At 38.2% G+C, this 21,049-nt stretch overlaps 1 protein-coding gene across 2 annotated transcripts in view; it reads right to left on the bottom strand.

Annotated features, from left to right (window-relative positions):
• Positions 1 to 21,049, bottom strand: part of CDKL2 (cyclin dependent kinase like 2) — a 35,574-nt gene that overhangs the window by 11,802 nt on the left and 2,723 nt on the right. For both annotated transcript variants that reach the window (XM_030877878.2, XM_030877879.3), the window contains exons 2-10: positions 20,844 to 21,043; positions 12,249 to 12,443; positions 9,909 to 10,087; positions 8,685 to 8,797; positions 7,172 to 7,311; positions 5,182 to 5,270; positions 3,208 to 3,343; positions 1,889 to 2,187; positions 1,194 to 1,287 (exon numbers count right to left, since the gene is read on the bottom strand). In XM_030877878.2, coding sequence (XP_030733738.1) covers positions 1,194 to 1,287; positions 1,889 to 2,187; positions 3,208 to 3,343; positions 5,182 to 5,270; positions 7,172 to 7,311; positions 8,685 to 8,797; positions 9,909 to 10,087; positions 12,249 to 12,443; positions 20,844 to 21,011 — 1,413 coding nt within the window. In that variant the 5' untranslated portion in view covers positions 21,012 to 21,043. The remainder of the gene's footprint in view (positions 1 to 1,193; positions 1,288 to 1,888; positions 2,188 to 3,207; positions 3,344 to 5,181; positions 5,271 to 7,171; positions 7,312 to 8,684; positions 8,798 to 9,908; positions 10,088 to 12,248; positions 12,444 to 20,843; positions 21,044 to 21,049) is intronic.

Raw genomic sequence — 21,049 nt, forward strand, 5'->3', positions numbered from 1 at the left:
AAATAAGAGAATAGAGGATGTCAGGTAAGGCAATGGAAGAAAAACAATTAAGCAAGGGGAGGGGAGAGAATAATAGACAAAATGAGTTAAAATATTTGGGAAGACCTCACAATAAGGTTTCATGTAAGCCAAGGAGGAGAAAAAGCAAATTCTTTGGATTATCTGGGGAAAGAATGTTCTAAAACAGAGGAAATAGCAAGTACAAAAACCCATATGTGGGAGTATATCTTGCCATGTTCCAGGAATAACAAGGCAGTCAATGTGGTTGGAATGGAGTGATCAAAAATGAGAGTAGCCAGGGGTGGGATAGAGGGATGAGGGAGTGAGTCACTCAGGGACTAACAGGCCCTAAAAGCACTTTGGTCTTTACTCAGAGATGAGAAGCCAATGGAGGGTTTTGAGTGGAAGAACAATGACGATTCAACTTAACTTTAAAAAGAAGCATTCTGGCAGCTGTGTTCAGCGTAATAACGCTGCTCTGAACCTTCAGAAGACCTCTGAATCTTGACATGCTTCTACTACTGCAATCTGACACTGTTTTAATGTGTTGATTCTCTACTAAACCACGAGATTCCTGAAGAGAAAGACTGACATTCTTCTTCAGTGACTTAAACATAATAGATAATCAATATTTATTAAATGAATAAATAGACTATTTCCACCAGAAACCTGGTGTGGGTGAGATAAGACAACTTATCTTCTCATCTGCTCTAAAAAAGAACTGATCACCAAGCATTAGGTTAAGAAACTTTACCATTACTGAAAAAATTAAAACAGATATCATTTTAATAATAACATCTTTTTTTATTGAAGTATAGTTGATTTACAATATTGGGTTAATTTCTTCTGTACAGCAAGGTGATTCAGTTATACGTATATATATCTTTTTTATATTCTTTTCCATTATCTCAGGATATTGAATATAGTTCCCTGTGCTACACAGTAGGATCTTGTTGTTTATCCATTCTATATAACAATAACATCTTATATTTAAATTTCCAGACTTATGAAACTTAAACTTGTCTCTCACATTTATGATTTTGACACGCTGGGATGATATATACATCATTAAGTTTCCACTTTATGATACGTCTCTCAATAAAACTCTCAGTTCTTCACTATCATATTTACTATTAATAGAAGTCTAGAAATGACTAATGTTTGCTCTTCTGCCTCTGAAACAGTTCACTTACCGATGTGGTCACATTAATATTATAAACTCCTGCTGGAGAATGTTTATTTGGTTTAGCAAATGGAATACAATACTTCTTGGTTTTCTCATCCACTCTGTAACAAAAGCCACAAAAAAATTTGCGTTAGACCCAGCAGTAATTATTTTTTTCAAGCACAAAATCAAAAGACCCAACATCAAGTGACATGCAGTTTAATCAGAATTTAATGCCTACTCTTAAAAACATACAATGCTCACAGATCTGGTGAAACATTCTGTCCTTTACCACTACCTTCATGCCTCCCACCCAGCCTTCAATGCCAATAAATTACCTTCCTTTCTGCAAAATTCCCAACAGGAGCTCCTTTGTACCATTACATGCCCACAGCCATGCCATGAAGCAGCAGACGCTCAAAACCAATTATCTCTTTTATAATGACAAACTCCTTTTGTGTTATTAGACTAAATAGCTATAGATTCCTTCACCTTAAATAATACCACCTTATTTTCTTAGGACTCAGGTAAATTTTTTGATCAAATGCTAATCATTTTTATCACATTAGCCAAGAAGTCTTTTGAAACAGTAACCTGACAAAAGTGAATAGGATTCAGAAACCTGAGAGTAATACTACATGTGGCTGAATTGATAAATATTTGCAATTTGTAAAGATGTCCTTTCCTTAAACAACATTTTGTTCTTATTTTCCTAGTTCGTACCTGTAACTCTGAACTCCTGAGATAGTTCCCATTCCAGAATTAACAGTGGGAGCCACCGCAGAAAGGTTGTACGTAAGTGGAGGAATTGCCATGCCTGGATTTCTTGTGTGGCCCACGCTGCCATTGCTGCAATCTCGGAGGCTTGTTGAAGGCACTGTTTTGATGTGGCTCATCCCATTGTCATTGAGACAGCTGGCGTTTGAAGCTCGACTGACTTTTTCAACTTTTTCTCCATCCATTTTTGATCCTTTTATTTTAAATGCTTTAGAATCCTTAATTTTGGGATCAGCATTTGTATCCTGTTACAAAAATGTTAATAACATTAATGATCTGAGGAGAATGAAAAATCACCTTGTCCTATAAAGTATTTTATCAACGAAAGCAGAATTCCAGAGACATCCCCTTTCTAAAAAAAATTTTTTGGCTGCACTGTGCGGCATGTGAGATCTTAGTTCCCTGACCAGAGATCAAACCAGGGCCCCCTGCATTGGAAGTCTTAACCACTGGACCGCCAGGGAAGCCCGAGATGTCACCTTCTTGTGATCCAGTTTTTCTTATTCTACCTATGGAATTATAATTAAACCCGGGATTCTCAGTCAGACATCTATTTCAAATGAAAATGAAACTCACACTAGCTCTGAGATATATATATATATATATATATATATATATCAGATTTAATGATATACACACATATCACATTTATATTTCAGTGGAAAACAATGGAAGAGGACTCAAACATGCTCGCTTTTGTTCTCATATAGTTAGAGTCAGGGAACACAGAATTGAGGACTCATTCTTCTTTGGGTTCACTTGAGAAATGGGAGTGGGTTGGTGGTAGATTTGAATTATCTTACCAAGAACAGATTCTGGATAAATTACCAAGAAAAGTAAACTTTAAATAAATTGAGTACCCAAATCTCAATTTTTAAATGCTCTACTTTATATAAAATTCTAAAAATTACATTTTTCTTTCCTATCATTTAAGGCAAAAAAATGGTGTGTGCATGTGTTTGTGTCCATGTGTTTGCATGTGGGTGTGCACACATGTGTCTAAATGCTCTTGGATGAGAGTGATTTCCTGACAAGCCCCATTGTACAGACTGGCACACAGTAGGCATTCAGTACATGATATGCTAAGATTTTTTTTAAACAGGTAATGTCTACAGAAAAGATACATTTTTACAAGTAAGCTAAAAGTTAACTTGTTAGCCACTCAGGAAACTTTTAAGATCTTCATTATTCCCTGCCCCCCACCCCCCAAATTTAAGGATATATTAAATTTAAAATTTAATACACATTAAAACATGGAAATTTACCTGTACCACAAGTGTTTTTCTCTCTTCATCCAAGGAATCATCTTTTTCCTTTTCCTTCTTTCTGTTTTGGGGTTTTTTAGATAAAGAAATGTTTCTGGCATCTTTCTGTACTTTTAACTGCAGTTCCTGAGAAAACCTACATAAAAATTACATGTGTCAATAAAATAAGATTGTATGAGACAGATAAATCTAGAAAAAAAATGGTTTTCGAGATATTTATTTTTAAAAATTGAGTATTAAACTCAACTGTGTTATTCAAAACAAGAAATGAGGTAGTCTGCAGAACTGGGAATCCCTGAGAACATTTCAGGAGGTTCACGAGGTCAAAGCTCTCATCTTATTACGAAGGCGACTTCTTTTTCACCATGTTGACATTTGCACTGATGGTATAAAAAGCAGTGGGGGGTAAAATTGCAGGTGGCTTACCAAGAATTGCAGCAGTGGCACCAAACTTTACTAGCAGTTATTGTATCCTTCCTAGCCACACATTCTCAGGTTAAAAGGGGTGGGGGGCAGTTTTGTTTAAGAATGTCCCTGATGGAGCAGTAAAACATATATATATTTATTTAATTAAATCTAAACCCCTGAACATATCTTTTTCCACATTCTGTGTGACAAAATAGGAATATGCGTAAAGTACCTCTGCTGCAAATCAAAGTGCAATGGTTGTCTGAAGAAAAGCACTTGTGTAACTGGTTGAGATACAAGCTAAACTACCCACTTTTTTCATGGAACAACATTATTACTTGAAAGACTGACAGAAAAAAAAATTATTATTATTATTCAGACTTGTGGTATTCAGCAGATATTTTCTTTTAAAAAAATGAACAAAGGAGATTGTTACTTCAAGGAAAACGACTGATAATATTTGCATCAATGATAAAATTCAAATTTTTATGCAAAATTAGAATTCTGTTCAACTTGTCTCCACTACCATGAACTTAGCAGATTCCTAATACTACAGACTTTTCTGATGAGAGAGAATATGACTTTTTGATATTGTATAATGAAATATCAACATTCTAAAGCTCTGCATAACTTAGCAAAACAATATTTTCCAAATGACTAATGCATCATGCTACAAAAGCACGCATGGGTAAAAGGTCAATTCAAAGTGCAAGTTAGACAAGTGGATTTTAATGTAACGGGATAAGAAGTTCATTGGTATGGTTTCAGATTCCACAATGCAAGCAACGTTAAAGAACCTACCACTGTCAGTTTTGGTATAGAATCAAAGAAGAATACCCACAGTAATCTAAAAGGGCTATTAAAATACTCTTCCATTTTCCAATTACATATTTGTATGAGGCCAGAGTTTCTCCACTTATTTCAACCAAAACAACGTATCACAAGTAATCGAATGCAGAAGCAAATATGAGAACCCAGCTATCTTTTATTCAGCTAGATAGTAAATAGATTTGCAAAAATATAAAGCAATGTCATTGCCACTCATCTCACTACTTTCTGTTTTGTCAGCTGCTCTGATGCCAGCAGCTGGAACAGCACAGGAGACCATGCCAGCCGCTCTGGCACCTACAGGTTTGGCACATCAAGGTCTCCAGCACATCAGCAGTGTCAGCAGTGTCATAGGACTGGGTGTGGTATGAGTTCAGCAGCAACACGAGATGGCACCATTGCAAATGCATCAGCACCCAAGATGATGGCATCACACAGCTGGTAGCAACACAGAAATCAGTGACCTGAGTGGTAGATGTCACCAGGGGGAGACAGAAAGAAAGCATGAAGGGACTGCTTCGTGAAAACCAAGAGCCCTAATTTACTGAATGCAGGGGACCACTCTTAGGAATACACTATTGCTAAGGGTGAGTGGAGGTAGGGTGGTAAATATTTGAGCTCCTGTAATAGTAGGTGGGTAGAGTAATAAGAGAAATACTGTTTGTTACAGTTATGTACTGTTATGGGGGCCTTACTTTAACTCTAGGTTGGTATGACCTAGAAAACACAGTACTATACCTCTCAGCAAATCCATCCATATGAAAGAAATCATGGTGCAGGAGCTCAGCACAGAAGGGCCTTTTGTCTGGGTCAATATGCAAGCATTTCTGGGAAACCAAGGAATACATACAGTTCATATCAAAGAAAAACTGCCTACGCTTACATTTCTAAATATAGAAAATTCCTTTTCACAGTCAATGAATTTTAAACATCTATAATAAATGATAAATAATAAAGCACAAATCTAGACAATGACTACCAATGGTTACTAATATCACAAAAAGAAAGAACACCAGACATTCAGTGTCTCTGGACAGAAATATACAAACCTCTTATGAAGTGGTCTTGCCAAAAAATCAACCTGATTCTGATCGAGCTCTAGCTCTGCTGTGAGTTTATACAAAATACAGGACACCAAGGAACATATTAAACTACACTATGTGGAAAATTCTAAGGGACAAACAACCTATTTTCTTTAACAGATAAATGGCAAGGTTTAAACAAAAAACAAAGAGATGAAGAAGAGCTTGTAAATTAGGAATCTTAAAAGACATATCAAGCAATTGCGAACTCTAGTCTTCATGCGGATCCTAATTCAAACTATAAAAAGAAATTATGAGAAAATTAATGAAATTTTGAGCACTGATTAGATATTTTATGATATTAAAGAATTTTTGTGAATTTTTAAAATTTAAAGTACTTACAGAATGGAAGGGAAAGAACCTACTCTGTGCTTATTACTGTGCTAGATACTTGACATAGATGATTTGATTTTATCTATGTTCTTTCATTTTATTATAGATTTTATTATATCGTGTTCTGATTCACTGGAACCACTCACTGCCAGTAAGAATAGAAGGGACTTATCAATAAGTAGCTTTAAATGAACAAGAAAAGTCTACAAATAATTAAGGCATTTATAAGTGAAATAATATAGTATCTGGAATTTGCTTCAAAATACTCCCCCCAAAAAAGTTGCTGAGTGTGTGGACAGGATAGATGAAACATTTTCCAAATATTGTTAATTGTTGTAGCTAATGACTAGCTCGTGAGGGTTCATTACACCACTGCTTTTTCTACTTTCTTTTCTATGTTTGAGATTTCTTATAATAAAATATTTTAAAAGTTATATGATTCTACCATAAGGGATATAAGTTGCACAATATTGTTTTACCTTTATTCCCTTTAAATCTCTTCACAGACAGATCATAAAGCTTGTCTCAATGAAAAATATTTGTATCTGTTAGACTATGTAAAAAAATAACAATGCATTATTCTAAGAACTTGTTATAATTAGTTATAAGCTTACTAAGCTTTTTTTAAATGAGTTGTTTAAAGAAGTAAAAAAGCAAAAAATATCTTGGGTAAATGTTATGTGACCCTGCTCTTTTAGAGATACTTAGTTTATCAACACTTTTGGACAATCCTAACTAATAAGAAATTGTTGAGCGAATAATTCCAAAAGGTCCACTTTTAGAGACAATTTGATCCAGTGAGAATCTCCCTAAAGTCTTCCTCAATCAAATACAAGGCAAAGGTGATGATCATTTAAAAATTAGCTTCAGTGAATCTAGTGGTTAAGCAAAAGCCCCTTTTTAACAATACACTACAGGCCATGATCCTATGCCTTAGACTTTAATATTTTCCTGCTTCTCTACCCTTCTTTTTATTTTCTTACCCTATTTTTCTTCTCTTTTCCACTTACACAAGGCTTGCATTTTAAATGTTAAACATTAAAAACATGTCATTATGAGAATGTTTTCACACTTAAGACTTGCCAGATAATATGAAATCGTTTCTTAAAACAAGCAAAATTTTCAGGTCTTTATCTCTGAAGTCCCTCCATCCCCATGCCCACCAAATAAAACTCTTAAAATGTACAAAAATTTAAATCATCAGAGGAAACTGTTGTCCTAAAAGATCAACCAGACAAGAAAAAACGAAGAGAAAATCAAATCTCCATAATGTAAATTCCCTGTCAGAAAGTGCAAAGAAAAAGTACGATTACCTTTGCTAAATCTATCACAACTTCAGGGAGCCTGGGATAGCGTCTTTCAAGAGGAACCGTTTCTTTGATTTCGGGCAACCTTACTCCAGCAAACACAGGATTTTTATAAAACAGCTCCTGATGTCTTGGAATGAGATTACCTGGCAGTGAGAACGGCATATATCTCTGTCATTACGCATCATGGGACAGGTGGTGTGGAGTAGAGATGAGTGTAACACAGCTTGTAGAGCGGGGACTCTCTCCGCATGCAAAAACAACCGAACACACAGTGTTCTTATTGTGGTGGCGCCTGGCAGTCTTTAGGTGGCTTTGACATAAGTCAACGCAAAAGAAATTAACATTCTTATCTCAACATACTCATTCAGAAAAGTTCACACGCTACTATACATAGAACTGAAGACGCAAGGGAGTATAGGAAAAGCACAGGTAAAGAACATTGTATAATTTCTTAGATATAAGTACCAGCACTGCATTTCTAACTACAAAGCATAAAGTGCTGACCAAAGATGAGAATATTAATAGTCATATGGTCAGAATCTAATCTAGATAAATAAGTTCCACCCTTTAAGAATTTAATTGTTGCCCAGTGTATCTGTATCTAAGGGCTGATTTGATCACTTTTATCTTTTCTCTCAACTTTAATACCTAACCTAATATAAAGTATATATGAAAATTCTGCTATAAGAAACCATTGTATTGTTTATTGAACTTCTAACCTGGAAACTAAAATCTAAGAGTTAAATAACCCTCAAGTAATTACCCATTATTTCTATTTTACAAACTCCATCACCCAACAGAAATGTAAGATGACTTTGATAGTCTAGCTTTGAAATTCTGTCCAAAGCACTAGCAACAAAAGTCAGAACTGCAGCAAGATTAAATTACTTTGGAAGGGGCTTCCCTGGTGGCGCAGTGGTTGAGAGTCCGCCCGCCGATGCAGGGGACACGGGTTCGTGCCCCGGTCCGGGAAGATCCCACATGCCGCGGAGCGGCTGGGCCCGTGAGCCATGGCCGCTGAGCCTGTGCTCCGCAACGGGAGAGGCCACAACAGTGAGAGACCCGCGTACCGCAAAAAAAAAAAAAAAAAAAATTACTTTGGAAGTCCCTGTGTCTCTCAGTTTGAAGATGAGAAAGAGGGTAATAGATATATAACACAAATGCTTGCTGACCCAAAGATAATATGATCATTTGTATTCTCTCTACATGTGATTTATTGAATGCAAAAGTGCAGAGAGAATGTACAATGTTTGCTTTTTTCTTTAGTGGGGGAGTTGGCAGGAGGGCAGGTGAGAGCATGATTAGGACAATATGTCAGATAGACAAAAGCCAGACTGAGAATGACTGAATATATATATAAAGAGAGAGATAGATGAGTTTTTCCTACTTGCTCCCTACACCCATTCAAAACACGTATCATCTTTAACGTACCAACAGCTTGTAAAATAAATATAAACAAACAAAAACATAGGGGAAAAAAATCACTAAAATTTAAAATGCAGACGTATAATCTTACCCAAACACAACATAATATGATATAGCTGATCGATATCAGAATCTCCAGGAAAAAGGGGTTCCCCCATGAGCATTTCAGTTACCAGACAGCCAATGGCCCACACATCAACAGCCCTGAAAGAAAAGCAATGTGGTATAAAACCTGGCATCCTACTATGCTTACTATGACTGAATCTGTTCTGCATATTACTATTTGGTATTCTTGGTACTGAAAAAAGTAGTAGTAAGCCTTAGATTACTCTACAAAATACATTTCCCTATACACTTAAAGTGTTAATTTCCAATTTTACATAAATCAAATTTCCAGAAACTTCAATCATGTGACATGAGGGAAAAGACTTCCAAAGACTCAAAACAGTTGTTAAGTATACTTTATTCTGAAAATAAGCCTTTTGGGTTTCCTTTCAGTGGCTATTCATTTTTTGTTCGCACATAATTTTGACAAGGTTCCTCGGTCTATCCCACCATACGCTGAAAACAGCATACCAGAAGGAGAAGGATGTTGCGAACACAAACAACAAGGAGAACTGAAAGCTAATAGGGGGAAATAGAAAAACTGTCTTAAAAATCGGTCACAAAAACTTAAAGAATATTCCGGCATCATTACCATAGGGACAACTACCTTGAAATTGCTTAAGGTCATAGTGGAATTATAACATGGTACAAAAGTGACAGTATGGCGGTAAAACGAGAGCTCAGAGTAATTAAGAAAATATTAAATGAACTGTACTCTGAAAACAGAGAAATTGCAAAAAATATTTTAGAACAATTTCTATCAAAATCAGTAAAACTTCCAATCCCTTCTTCTTTGAAGAATTCATTTATGAAGACGATTTATGTTTTTAAAACTATTCACTCAGTTCCATTTCTACCCTCACCCTTGCCCACGCTACTTTGCCTCATTGCAAGTGTCAGACTTACCCGGTCAATGTTACCTCTCTTTACAAGTGAGAAATATACCTATTTCTAACTTACTATTAAAAACAGACCACTTACCTTGATTTCCCTACCTTTAAAATAATTATACTCACACCAACTTGTTTCACAAGAATGTTCAAAGGGGAAGCACCAAAAATGTTTACAAATAACTTTATAAAGTTCTCTGAACTGAAAATTTCCTTTCCGTGTTAGAGGGATCTTTCATCATATTAAAAACACGTTCCATTTTATCAAGAAAAGAGAGTTAAATCTGCCCTCCCCACCGCCCACCTTGCTCATGTCTTACTTGCCATACTTGACATCACCAACCAATAGTTCTGGAGCTCTGTACCATCGGGTTGCCACATAATCAGTATAAACCTCCCCAGGAGCTGCCAGTGTCCGCGCAAATCCAAAATCACATAACTTGACAACACCAGACTGGGAGACTAATATATTCTCTGGCTTTATATCTCTGTGTATGATCTAAGACAAAAAGCAGAGTATGAAATATATTGGCACATCAAGTTAAGCAAACTAATTATTTTTGAGCACCTGTCATATGCAGGGCACTGCTTTTGTCCCTATAATAAGTACAAATAAAAGCCTATAAAACTGTTCCTGGCTTTAAAGAACCTGGGACCTAGTTGGGAAAAAAAAGAACATTTATGCTTAAAATTTTATTTAAACGATCAAAGATATTGGATGAAATATATATTATTAATTACCAAATCAATTGCTCTGATAAGGACTGCTCTCAAGACTAAGAGAGGAAAGCTGTCATTGAAGACTGGGCTGGTCAGGGAAAATTTTTGTGGAAAAGGGTGGGCTCTAAGACAGGTCTTTAACACTAGTATGACCTGGATAAATGTAGAAATGAAAGGGCAATCCAAGTGAGGGTAACAAAAAGAGCAAAAGAGTGAAGATGGGAATAGATCAGGAGATGCTGGGGAAATGTTTTTTCTGAAGTAGAGGTTATGTACTAGGTTTTGCTTCAACTACCACTCTGGGAAGTCTGAGCTTGTGTCAGGGCCATGGGAACCTATGGAAGTGACATGACCAACAAGGTGTTTAAAGAAGATGTTGGCCATGAACACGGTAAAGCAGAGAGGGGGACTAGAAGTGGGAAGAAGAGCAGTGGGACAACTAGGAGGTGATAAGGGCCTAAACTAGTCTGGTGCTCAAAGGAATGGAAAGGAAGAGGTGCAGTGTAGAAATATTTTAAATCAAGAATCAACAGAATTTAGGAAGTAATCTCAGATATTTTACTTAAACGGGAAACTAAAAGAACAGTGGGTCCATTACCAAAAATAGAAAAGTCTGGAAAAAGTTAGGTTTGATTAAGAATAATTAGTAGTTTAGTTTTAGCCATATAGGCTTTTAAGTGAATTTCTGAGTACCCGATTGGAGGCACTCATCAAGCAATTATAAATGTAAAGAGGCTAAAACAAGGTCAGTTGGTTATGATTTCTAAAAGAGAGACTATGGAAGGAGAAAACAGGACACTGGCAGACAATGTTAAAAATTCTAGAGCTGGGCAAAACAAATTATGAGGCCTAGTTCTCTAATATAAGTAAACTGTATTTTGAAATTTTAAAAAATATATTTATTGTAAACTCAGAGGACCAGCATCCTAATTGGCATTGCTGAGCATTTTGCATAAGCTACCAATTTCTATTACATCCTAGACATCCATGGTAAAGGTCACAGGGCCAGCCCCGCATCTATCATTAGCATTTGTTACTTTTATAATCACACAAAAAGTGTCATTTAAAATATTTTGTAAAACTGGCAGAATCACTGTGTTAGTTATTTTATACTTTGTGTCATTTTACCTAGAACTGCTTTTCTTTTTTTTAAATTAATTAATTAATTAAGTTAGTTAGTTTTGACTGCGTTGGGTCTTCGTTGCTGCACACGGGCTTTCTCTAGTTGCGGCGAGCGGGGGCTACTCTTCGTTGTGGTGCGCAGGCTTCTCATTGTGGTGGCTTCTTTTGTTGCGGAGCATGGGCTCTAGAGCGCAGGCTTCAGTAGTTGTGGCTCGCAGGCTCTAGAGCGCAGGCTCAGTAGTTGTGGCACGTGGGCTTAGTTGCTACGCGGCATATGGGATCTTCCTGGACCAGGGCACGAACCTGTGTCCCCTGCATTGGCAGGTAGATTCTTAACCACTGCGTCACCAGGGAAGTCCCCTAGAATTGCTTTTATATGATTCTCAAAGGATATAAATTTGTTGTGATAGACAACAGAGTAATAGCAGGCATTTTCATATTTCACAACTAGGCAAGAGAATCTGAACTAACAAATAAATGGATTCTTACATGTATGTATCTGTCAAAACTCGTTACTTAAAGTTTGTGCATTTCACTCAGTAAATGTTACCTCAAAAAAAAAAAACTCTGCAAACTCTAGTTAATGACATGCAGAGCTGAAGTATTTAGAGTTGAAGTCTGCAACTTACTTTAAAAAAATGCATAAATAAGACAAATTAATAAGTAGATAAATGGATGAACAGATAAATAAATATGTCATAAAACAAATATAGCAAAGTGTTAACAAGTATAGAATTCAGCGGTAGGTATATGGGTGTCCATTGTACACTCTTCTAAATTTTCAACTTTTTAAATAATTGTTTAAACTAAACACTTACATTGTGACTGTGACAAAATCCAATTCCACTGATAATCTGAAACAAATACTTTTGAGCTAGTTGGTAGTCTAGTCCATTTGGAAAGAGCTCCAAGTCATCAAGAACTGTATGGTCAACAAATTCAAAGACTAGGTACCATCGCTTTTTTTTCTTCCACACTTCCAACAGATTCACGAGATTTTCATGCCTCAGTTGCTGTTATAAAAAGAAAAATACAAAATAGTTTTTACAAGATCAAATTACTAGTAACTAGTCACAGTCTAAAAGAGATCTTAGCATAAGAGAAACATAAATAAAATGCATAAACGGTATAAATTGTGAAAGTATATTTTGGTTTCTTTTTTTTTTTGCGGTACGCGGGCCTCTCACCGCTGTGGCCTCTCCCATTGCGGAGCACAGGCTCCGGACGCGCAGGCCCAGCGGCCATGGCTCACGGGGCCAGCCGTTCCACGGCACGTGGGATCCTCCCGGACCGGGACACGAACCCGTGTCCCCTGCATCGGCAGGCGGACTCTCGACCACTGCGCCACCAAGGAAGCCCTGGTTTTAAAATTAGAGTCAAAAAGACCATACTGCTCTATTCTCCTCTCAGAGAACACAACAAAACCAATGAGAAAAAGAAATGTAGCTCCATCTTTGATGAAACTAAGAAGGATTTATGACCCCTACCCACAGCAAACGAGGTGGCACTGTGAAGGTCCAACAGGAGTCTAGGAAGATACCAAGAGATCATCTGTGGCTACAAAGCTGGCAGAGCAGAGTTTTCCAAAGTTGGTGACATACCCTGAAAAGAAAAACAACAAAACAAAAACAAAAAACCTTCTTTGGTATAATGAGAACAGGGTTCATAGACTGTCAGTGAAACCATCCCTAGAACTGAATGGCACCAGGGAACAGGAGGAGAGGGCGTCTGAATAATCACATAGGAACTCATTTGCTGGAAACAATCTGTCAGTGAAGCCAAGTGGAAGGCAAAACAATTCATTATGAACAAATCTGCAACAACAAGTTTCAGAGAAAGTAAGGATAACATAAGTCAATCCCACACTCAGGCTTGTGTTGTAAGGAAAATCGTTGTGAACCATGGTGGATTCCTGCTAGCCTGGAACAAGACCACAGGTTTTCCTGAAAATGAACCTCCTACAAATAGCTGGTCCAGGAGGGGCTCACTTTGTTACAAGATAAGAAACAATCAAAAAGGAACCGATCCAGTCTCTATTCAAAGATACTATAAGAAAAGAGAAGGAAACACAAATCGCAGACGAACACTCACCAGGAAATGTTGCCTCTTTTTTTTTTTTTTTTTTTTGGCCACACCACGCAGCTTGCGGGATCTTAGTTACCCGAGCAGGGATCGAACCTGAGCCCTCGGCAGTGAAACCACAGAGTCCTAACCACCGGATCGCCAGGAAATTCGCTGTTGCCTCTTTTTTAAAGAGGAGGAAACTACTAGAATACAGTCCTCAAAATCCTCAAGGAAAGAAAGAATATTTATACCCCAAAAAATTGTCATTCAAGAAAAAGACAGCAGAGAAAATTTTCTGAACATGAGCAGTAAATCCATTAGTGCAGGACTAAGTGTTATACAAATGTGGGTATCACAGTTACAAAATAGAAAGTGAATATTAAAAACCTAACAATGTACAAATGATACTAGCAACAAACTTAGGAGAAAGAAGAGAAGATGCAAACAAAATAAGAGAGTATGAAAAAAAAATAGAGTATGTATGTGGATTTCCTTGTCAATGGGACAGAATTATACTTTTAACCTGAAATGTTTAATTATAAGGTCGAATTATATTTACAGGTTTAATGGTAAGCACTAAGATAAAGAAGATAGCTTCTTCAGATGGTGGATGAATGGGAGAGAGGAGGAAACAGAAATATAATAATTACTTTACAAAGGATTAACTATATTATATAACTCTATAGTTATAAAGGTAACAAAAAGTACAAAATAAAACCTTTCCAACAAAGTATAATTTATAATTGCTATTTAATATTTTATGTAAAAGTTAATCTTCTGAAGACTTAGGGAAATCATTGTAGAATAAAATAAGAAATAAAGATTTTCATTTATAAGAAAAAAAAAACCTTTCCAAATTACCAAAGGAAACACATCCAATATTTAAAAAGTAATTAGGGACTTCTTCCCTGGTGTCAGAGTGGTTAAGAATCCACCTGCCAATGCAGGGGACACAGGTTTGAGCCCTGGTCCGGGAAGATCCTACATGCCACAGAGCAACGAAGTCCGTGTGCCACAGCTACTGAGCCTGTGCTCTAGAACCCACGAGGCACAACTACTGACCCCTTGTGCCACAACTACTGAAGCCCACGTGCCTAGAGCCCGTGCACCACAACAAGAGAAGCCACCGCAATGCGAAGTCTGCGCACGGCAACGAAGAGTAGCCCCCGCTCACCACAACTAGAAAAAGCCTGCGCTCAGCAACAAAGACCCAACACAGCCAAAACTAAATTTTTTTTAAAAAGTAGACTATATAGAAAAATATTTTTAAAGTAGTAATAAAATACATAATATTATAAATAATAATAACTAACCCCTACATAGTGCTTACTATGTTCCATTACCTTAAGCACAAAAACCCTATAAAATAGTTGCAATTATTATCCTGTTTTACAGATGAGGAAACTAAAGCACATAGAGGTTAAGTAACTTGGTCAAGGTCACACAGCAATAACTGGTAGAGGAGGATTAGAACCCAGGAATTGTAGCCTCTGTCTTTTCCTGAAAAGATTTCAGTTTTGTTTAGTTCCTCCTTCATGTCCAGAACATCTGCCTTATAAACACACCCAGACCTGCAGCTGACTTGCATACAAAATATTTAGATTTCTTATTCTTAACCACTAAGCCATTCTGACTCTAGAGGGGGAAAAAAAGGAAAACTAAGACCAAAATATGTTACATCATAACTATAAATGGGCTAAACTTAGCTATTAAAACAAAAGATGCCAGGTTGGATCACAAAGCACTTTCCAAATATATTAAGTGAATTAACGCATATCCATACAATGAAATAAAATGCAGCAGTTAAAAAGAACAAGTCAGGGCTTCCCTGGTGGCGCAGTGATTGAGAGTCCGCCTGCCGATGCAGGGGACACGAGTTCGTGCCCCGGTCCAGGAAGATCCCACATGCTTGCGTACCACAAAAAAAAAAAAAAAAAGAACAAGGCAGTTTTATGTCCACGGGTATGCAATAATCACTAAGCTACATTAAGTGGAAAAAAGGCAAGATGCAGGTCAGTGTGTAGAATATGCTGACGTTTGATATATGTACACACACTAGAATTCCTTTGATGGATACAGTTGCTTATGGAAGGTATAACTAAATAGCTGGTACACAAAGGTGGCAGGGAAATGCATTTTAATTTTATAGCATATTCATATGTTACCTTTTCAAAAATTAAAATAAGTAGATAAATAAAATTTGTATCGGTGTGTTAAAGATAAACACGCTAAAATTGACAAGAGTTTATTTGAGCAAACATTGATTTGAACTGGGCAGCACGATACTGAAAGAGGTTAGGAACATTCTACTGGTAGAAGCTAAGGGAAAGGGTTTCCCTGGTGGTACAGTGGTTAAGAATCCACCTGCCAATGCAGGGAACACGGTTTTGAGCCCTGGTCCAGGAAGTTCCCACATGCTGCAGAGCAACTAAGTCCCTGTGTCACCATTACTGAGCCTGCACTCTAGAGCCTGTAAGCCACAACTACTGAGCCCTCGCGCTGCAACAACTGAAGCCCGCGTACCTAGAGCTTGTGCTCCGCAACAAGAGAAGCCACCGCAATGAGAAGCCTGCCTGCCACAACAAAGAGTAGCCCCCGCTCGCCACAACTAGAGAAAGCCCGTGCGCAGCAAGGAAGACCCAACGCAGCCAAAAATAAATAAATTTATTTTAAAAAGAAAAAAAAAAGAAGCTAAGGGAAAGGCTTTTATAGAGCAGACATGGAAGCAAAACAAGTAAATTATTTGATTGGTTGGTTCCAGCTTAAGTGGTTGCTTTACTTGGGAAAGTCTAGTTGACTGTGACTGGTTGTGCTTAACTTACAATGTCTTAACCTTGAGCATTTACAGGAATTGAGTCTGACTTAGGTTTCCTTTGATTTGTTCACACAGGGTGCCAAGATATTAGAGCCACCTTAGTCTAATGGCCTATTGTTTCACTTGGTTTTTTATTATAAGTACACACACACACACATACAAACTTCTAGTAAACTTAAATTTTAATAGGTATGTAGAGAATTCCCTGGCAGTCCAGTGGTTAGGACTCCACACTTTCACTGCTGAGGGCCCAGGTTCAATCCCTGGTCGAGGAACTAAGATTCTGCAAGCCTCACGGCCAAGAAATTAAAACATAATAAAATAATAAAAGGTATGTAGACTTTCAGTTTCCTTTTCCACATGTAAGGAGCTTGGAAGTCTCCACTCCATCCTAACAAGTAAAAAACTGAGTAGACTAAAAAATCAACAACTCTTTTTGGATTCATAAGAGATGAGAGGACATCTCATCTCTTATGAGGACATCTCAAAGCACCGGCTCCAAGACTGGAGAGACAAACCAGCAAACACAGGGAGTCTCTGCTTCCTGGAACAGAGACTCACGAGGGCAAAGCTCTGTGGGAACCAATGCCAAGGTAGGAAAACCTGAACTGCAATGGATAAGTTACCGGAAGCTCAATGTGGCCAAGCCTGAGAGTTAAAAACTTCAGGGAAACCCTGTCACAGGGGCATCCACATAACACTGTAAGATGTTATTTCTAGGAGCTCAGCCAAGTTGTGATAGTAAATTTCAGAGAAGAATCTCCTTCAGCTTTCACAGGGAGAGGAATAAAGGAACCATTTGGAAAAATGCCACCGCACTCTGTCCTTAACAAGGCCTGCCCTTGGGGGGAACTAGTTAAGCAGAGCCTAACCAGCTGAGGAAGGGAGATAGCCAACTCTAGCCTACTGTAGCCATCCTATCCCACCTAAGGAGGGGACAAAAAACCTGAAGAACACTTGTAAAGTTCACAGGCTAGCAGCATAGGCTCACTGAAAGACTGAGACCTAATCATGGCACTACCGAACACTTCCCTTCCTCCAACCTCACCACCACATTACTAAAAGCCTATTCGCAGCACTTCCTTTTACCTGGTACATCATGCCCAGCTCTGAAGAAAAAAATTACGAGGCATACCAAAAGACAAAAACCACTATTTGAAGACACAGAAAAATCATCAGAAGCAGACATGGCAGGGGTGTAGGAATTATCAGCCCAAGAATTTAAAACAACTATGATTAATATGCTTAGGGCTCTAATGGGTAAAGTAGACAGCACGCAAGAACAGATGGGCAATGTAAGCAGAGAGATGGAAATCCTAATAAAGAATCAAAAGAAATGCTGGAGATTAAAAAAACAAAAAACAGGGACTTCCCTGGCAGTCCAGTGGTTAAGATTCTGCGCTCCCAATGCAGGCGGCCCAGGTTTGATCTCTGGTCAGGGAACTAGATCCTGCATGCCGCAACTAAGGAGCCCGCATGTGGCAACTAAGAGCTCTCGTGCCTCAACTAAGACCCAGTGCAGTCAAATAAATAAATAAAAATTTAAAAATTTAAAAAACAAAAGCACTGTAACAAAGTAAGAATGCCTTTGATTGGCTTATTGGTAGACTGGACACAGCTGATGAAAGAATCTCTGAGCTAGAGGATATCTGAGTAGAACGCTCAAAAACCAAAAAGGGAAGAGAACAAGGACTGAAAACCTTCTTAAGCATATAGAAATAGACCAAAGATGATAGCAAGGAATTACTGGGTCAAAATCAATAACAGGAGAACTCAGAGAATTAATCTCAGGACTCAAAGCTGATTTTGCTATGAAGTAGCAGATATGGAACTGAGGTTAGATTTTTGTGTCCTCTTGGGACTAAGACGGAAGGAAAAGTCAAGTCTAAATGCCTTGCAAAGGTGGGGTCTTTCAGAAAACACCTCCAGTTTAAGCTGGGACCCTAAGGACTAGATCTTCCCCAGTGAAAATGAATGGAAATGAACCAGTCCAGGCTTCACATCACCTGTACCTTGAATTTGGATTAACATACTAGACTGGGAGCATCCCCATGCACCTGGCAGAAGCAACTGAATATCCTCTCTGGAAGAAGATAACTTTTATCTATCTTAGCCTCAAAACATTTCTACAAATAAATTTCCAGAAACAATATCCAATATAAATAATAATGAAGAACACAGAAAACAAGACACTCTAAGCAAGTACTTTGAACTTACTGAGGAGGCCTGGGCTGGTAGTGTGCCTGTGCCAGGACAGGGAAAATTTAATGTAGATCAGTGTTAACTAGTAAAGGTAGTTAATCCCTAAGAGGGGTAAGAGGAATCCAAGGGATATGTAAAAATATGGCAGGGGCTTCCCTGGTGGCACAGTGGTTAAGAATCCGCCTACCATTGCAGTGGACACGGGTTCAAGCCCTGGTCCGGGAAGATCCCACATGCTGTGGAGCAACTAAGACCGTGCACCACAACTACTGAGCCTGCACTCTAGAGCCCATGAGCCACAACTACTGAACCCACATGCCACAAGTAATGAGCCTGCGCTCTAGAGCCCGCAAGCCACAACTACTGAAGCCCGTGCGCCTAGAGCCCATGCTCTGCAACAAGAGAAGCCACCGCAATGAGAAGCCTGCACACTGCAACAAAGAGTAGCCCCCGCTCGCCGCAACTAGAGAAAAGCCCACATGCAGCAACAAAGACCCAACGCAGCCAAAAATAAATAAATAATTTTTTTTTAAAAAAGAAAGAAACTCAGGAATAATTGATAAATAGTGGAAAATATAAATATTAGGTATTTATCTGAAGGAATAAAATCTTACATAGCGTATACTCAGATCACAGGGCAATTGGGTCAAAAGTAAATAACCAAGGAGAAAAACCTAGAAATTTTCCACATGTTTGGCAATTAAGGAAAATGAGAAAATATTTTGAACTGCTAATCAAAATTTCTAGGATACATACCAAGCTGTTCTTAGAAGGAAAGTTATAACCTTAAATGCATATATGAGAAAAAAAAAACTAGAAATTAAAGAAGTAAGCATATAACTCAGAAGTTTAGGAAAAAGAACTGTAAAATAAACCTAAAATAACTAGAAGGTATGAAATACTAAAGAACAAAAATTAATGAAATAGAAAAGAAATACACAACAGGGAAGATCAACAAAGCCAAACATTGGTTCTTTCTAAAGATAAATAAAATTGATAAACTTCAGGTTAGACTGATGGGGGGTTGGTGGTGGGAAGCAGTTAACATAGCAGGTCTGAGACTTTTATCCCTAGAAAGTTGGCTTGCAAAGTGAGCCCTTGTTCGCTACCTGGGTACTCGGATTTCAGAAGTTTTCCTTCATTTCCAGAACTGATAAAGTGGCTCACTGTGCAAACAATATGGTTTATGCTGAATACCCACATTTCTTCCGAGAGTCTGGGATTTTGTTATGAGCCAGGCAGGGGGTACCTCTGTGATAAGGCCCCAGGAGAATTCTGGGCACTGGGTCTCTAATGAATTTCCTTGGTAGACAATATTTCACACGTGTTGTCATAACTGCTGGAGGAAGTAAGTGCATCCTGTGTTAATCCACTGGAAGAAGAGTGACAGGTTTCCTCTGGAATTCACCCCACGTGCCTTTTCCCTTTGCTGATTTTCCTTTATATCTTCTCTGTAAGACAGTACAACTGTTTGCTGTGTGCTGTGAGTCCTCCTAGTGAATCATCAAACCTTGGGGTGGCCCGCCAGCCTGTACCGCCAGCTCAGACCTCCCGGCTCGACTGGCTGCGCGGGCGGCGTGGAAGCGCAGAGTCTTAACCACTGGACCGCCAGGGAAGTCCCAGGGCCAGGCTCTTGATGTCGAAAGTGCTCCTGTAACCCGACCCCACCCTCCTGGCCAACCACTGCTCACGCCCCCACAGGACACAGGGGACATGGGTTCGAGCCCTGGTCCAGGAAGATCCCACGTGCCAGTTGCAGAGCAACTAAGCCCGTGCACCACAACTACTGAGGCTGTGTTCTAGAGCCCGTGAGCCACAACGACTGAGCCTGCGTGCCACAACTACTGAAGCCCGCGCGCCTAGAGCCTGTGCTCCACAGCAAGAGAAGCCACTGCCATGAGAAGAGCACGCACCGCGATGAAGAGTAGCCCCCGCTCGCCACAACAAGAGAAAGCCTGTGCACAGCAACGAAGACCCAATGCCGCCAAAAAAAATAAATAAATAAAATAAATTTATTAAAAAAACAAAACAAAACAAACAAACAAAACCTTGGGGTGGTCTTAGAGACCCCCAACACAGTTGTTGGTAAATAGATAGATAGATAGGCAGATAAGAGAGAAGCAACAAATAATTTTAAAATCATGTTTATATTCATGAGATAAATGAATATGTATATGTAATCTTGTTGTTTACTGCCAAAAAGGAAGAAATTTATACTTTAAACCAAGTTATGTAAATAAAACAAATATAAAAACAGCATTTTTTAAAAAAAATTACTGTCACTCAAGAAACAACTCATTTTTTTTTCAATTCAATATATGTGATAACTTACCTTTAGTAACTTGATTTCTCGCATAGCAATTTTTTTAACCATTTTGTCATCATCACTTTCTAAGAACTTCTTGATGGCTACAATTCTTCCACTATCTTTATTCCTACACTTCATCACCATTCCATAGCTCCCTTCTCCAACCAATCCTAGGTTCTCATATTTTTCCATTTTAATTAAAAAACCAGTAGGAATTCTTCTTGCTGTGG

Source organism: Globicephala melas, chromosome 5 (assembly GCF_963455315.2).
Source record: "Globicephala melas chromosome 5, mGloMel1.2, whole genome shotgun sequence".
Taxonomy (NCBI): Eukaryota; Metazoa; Chordata; class Mammalia; order Artiodactyla; family Delphinidae; genus Globicephala; species Globicephala melas.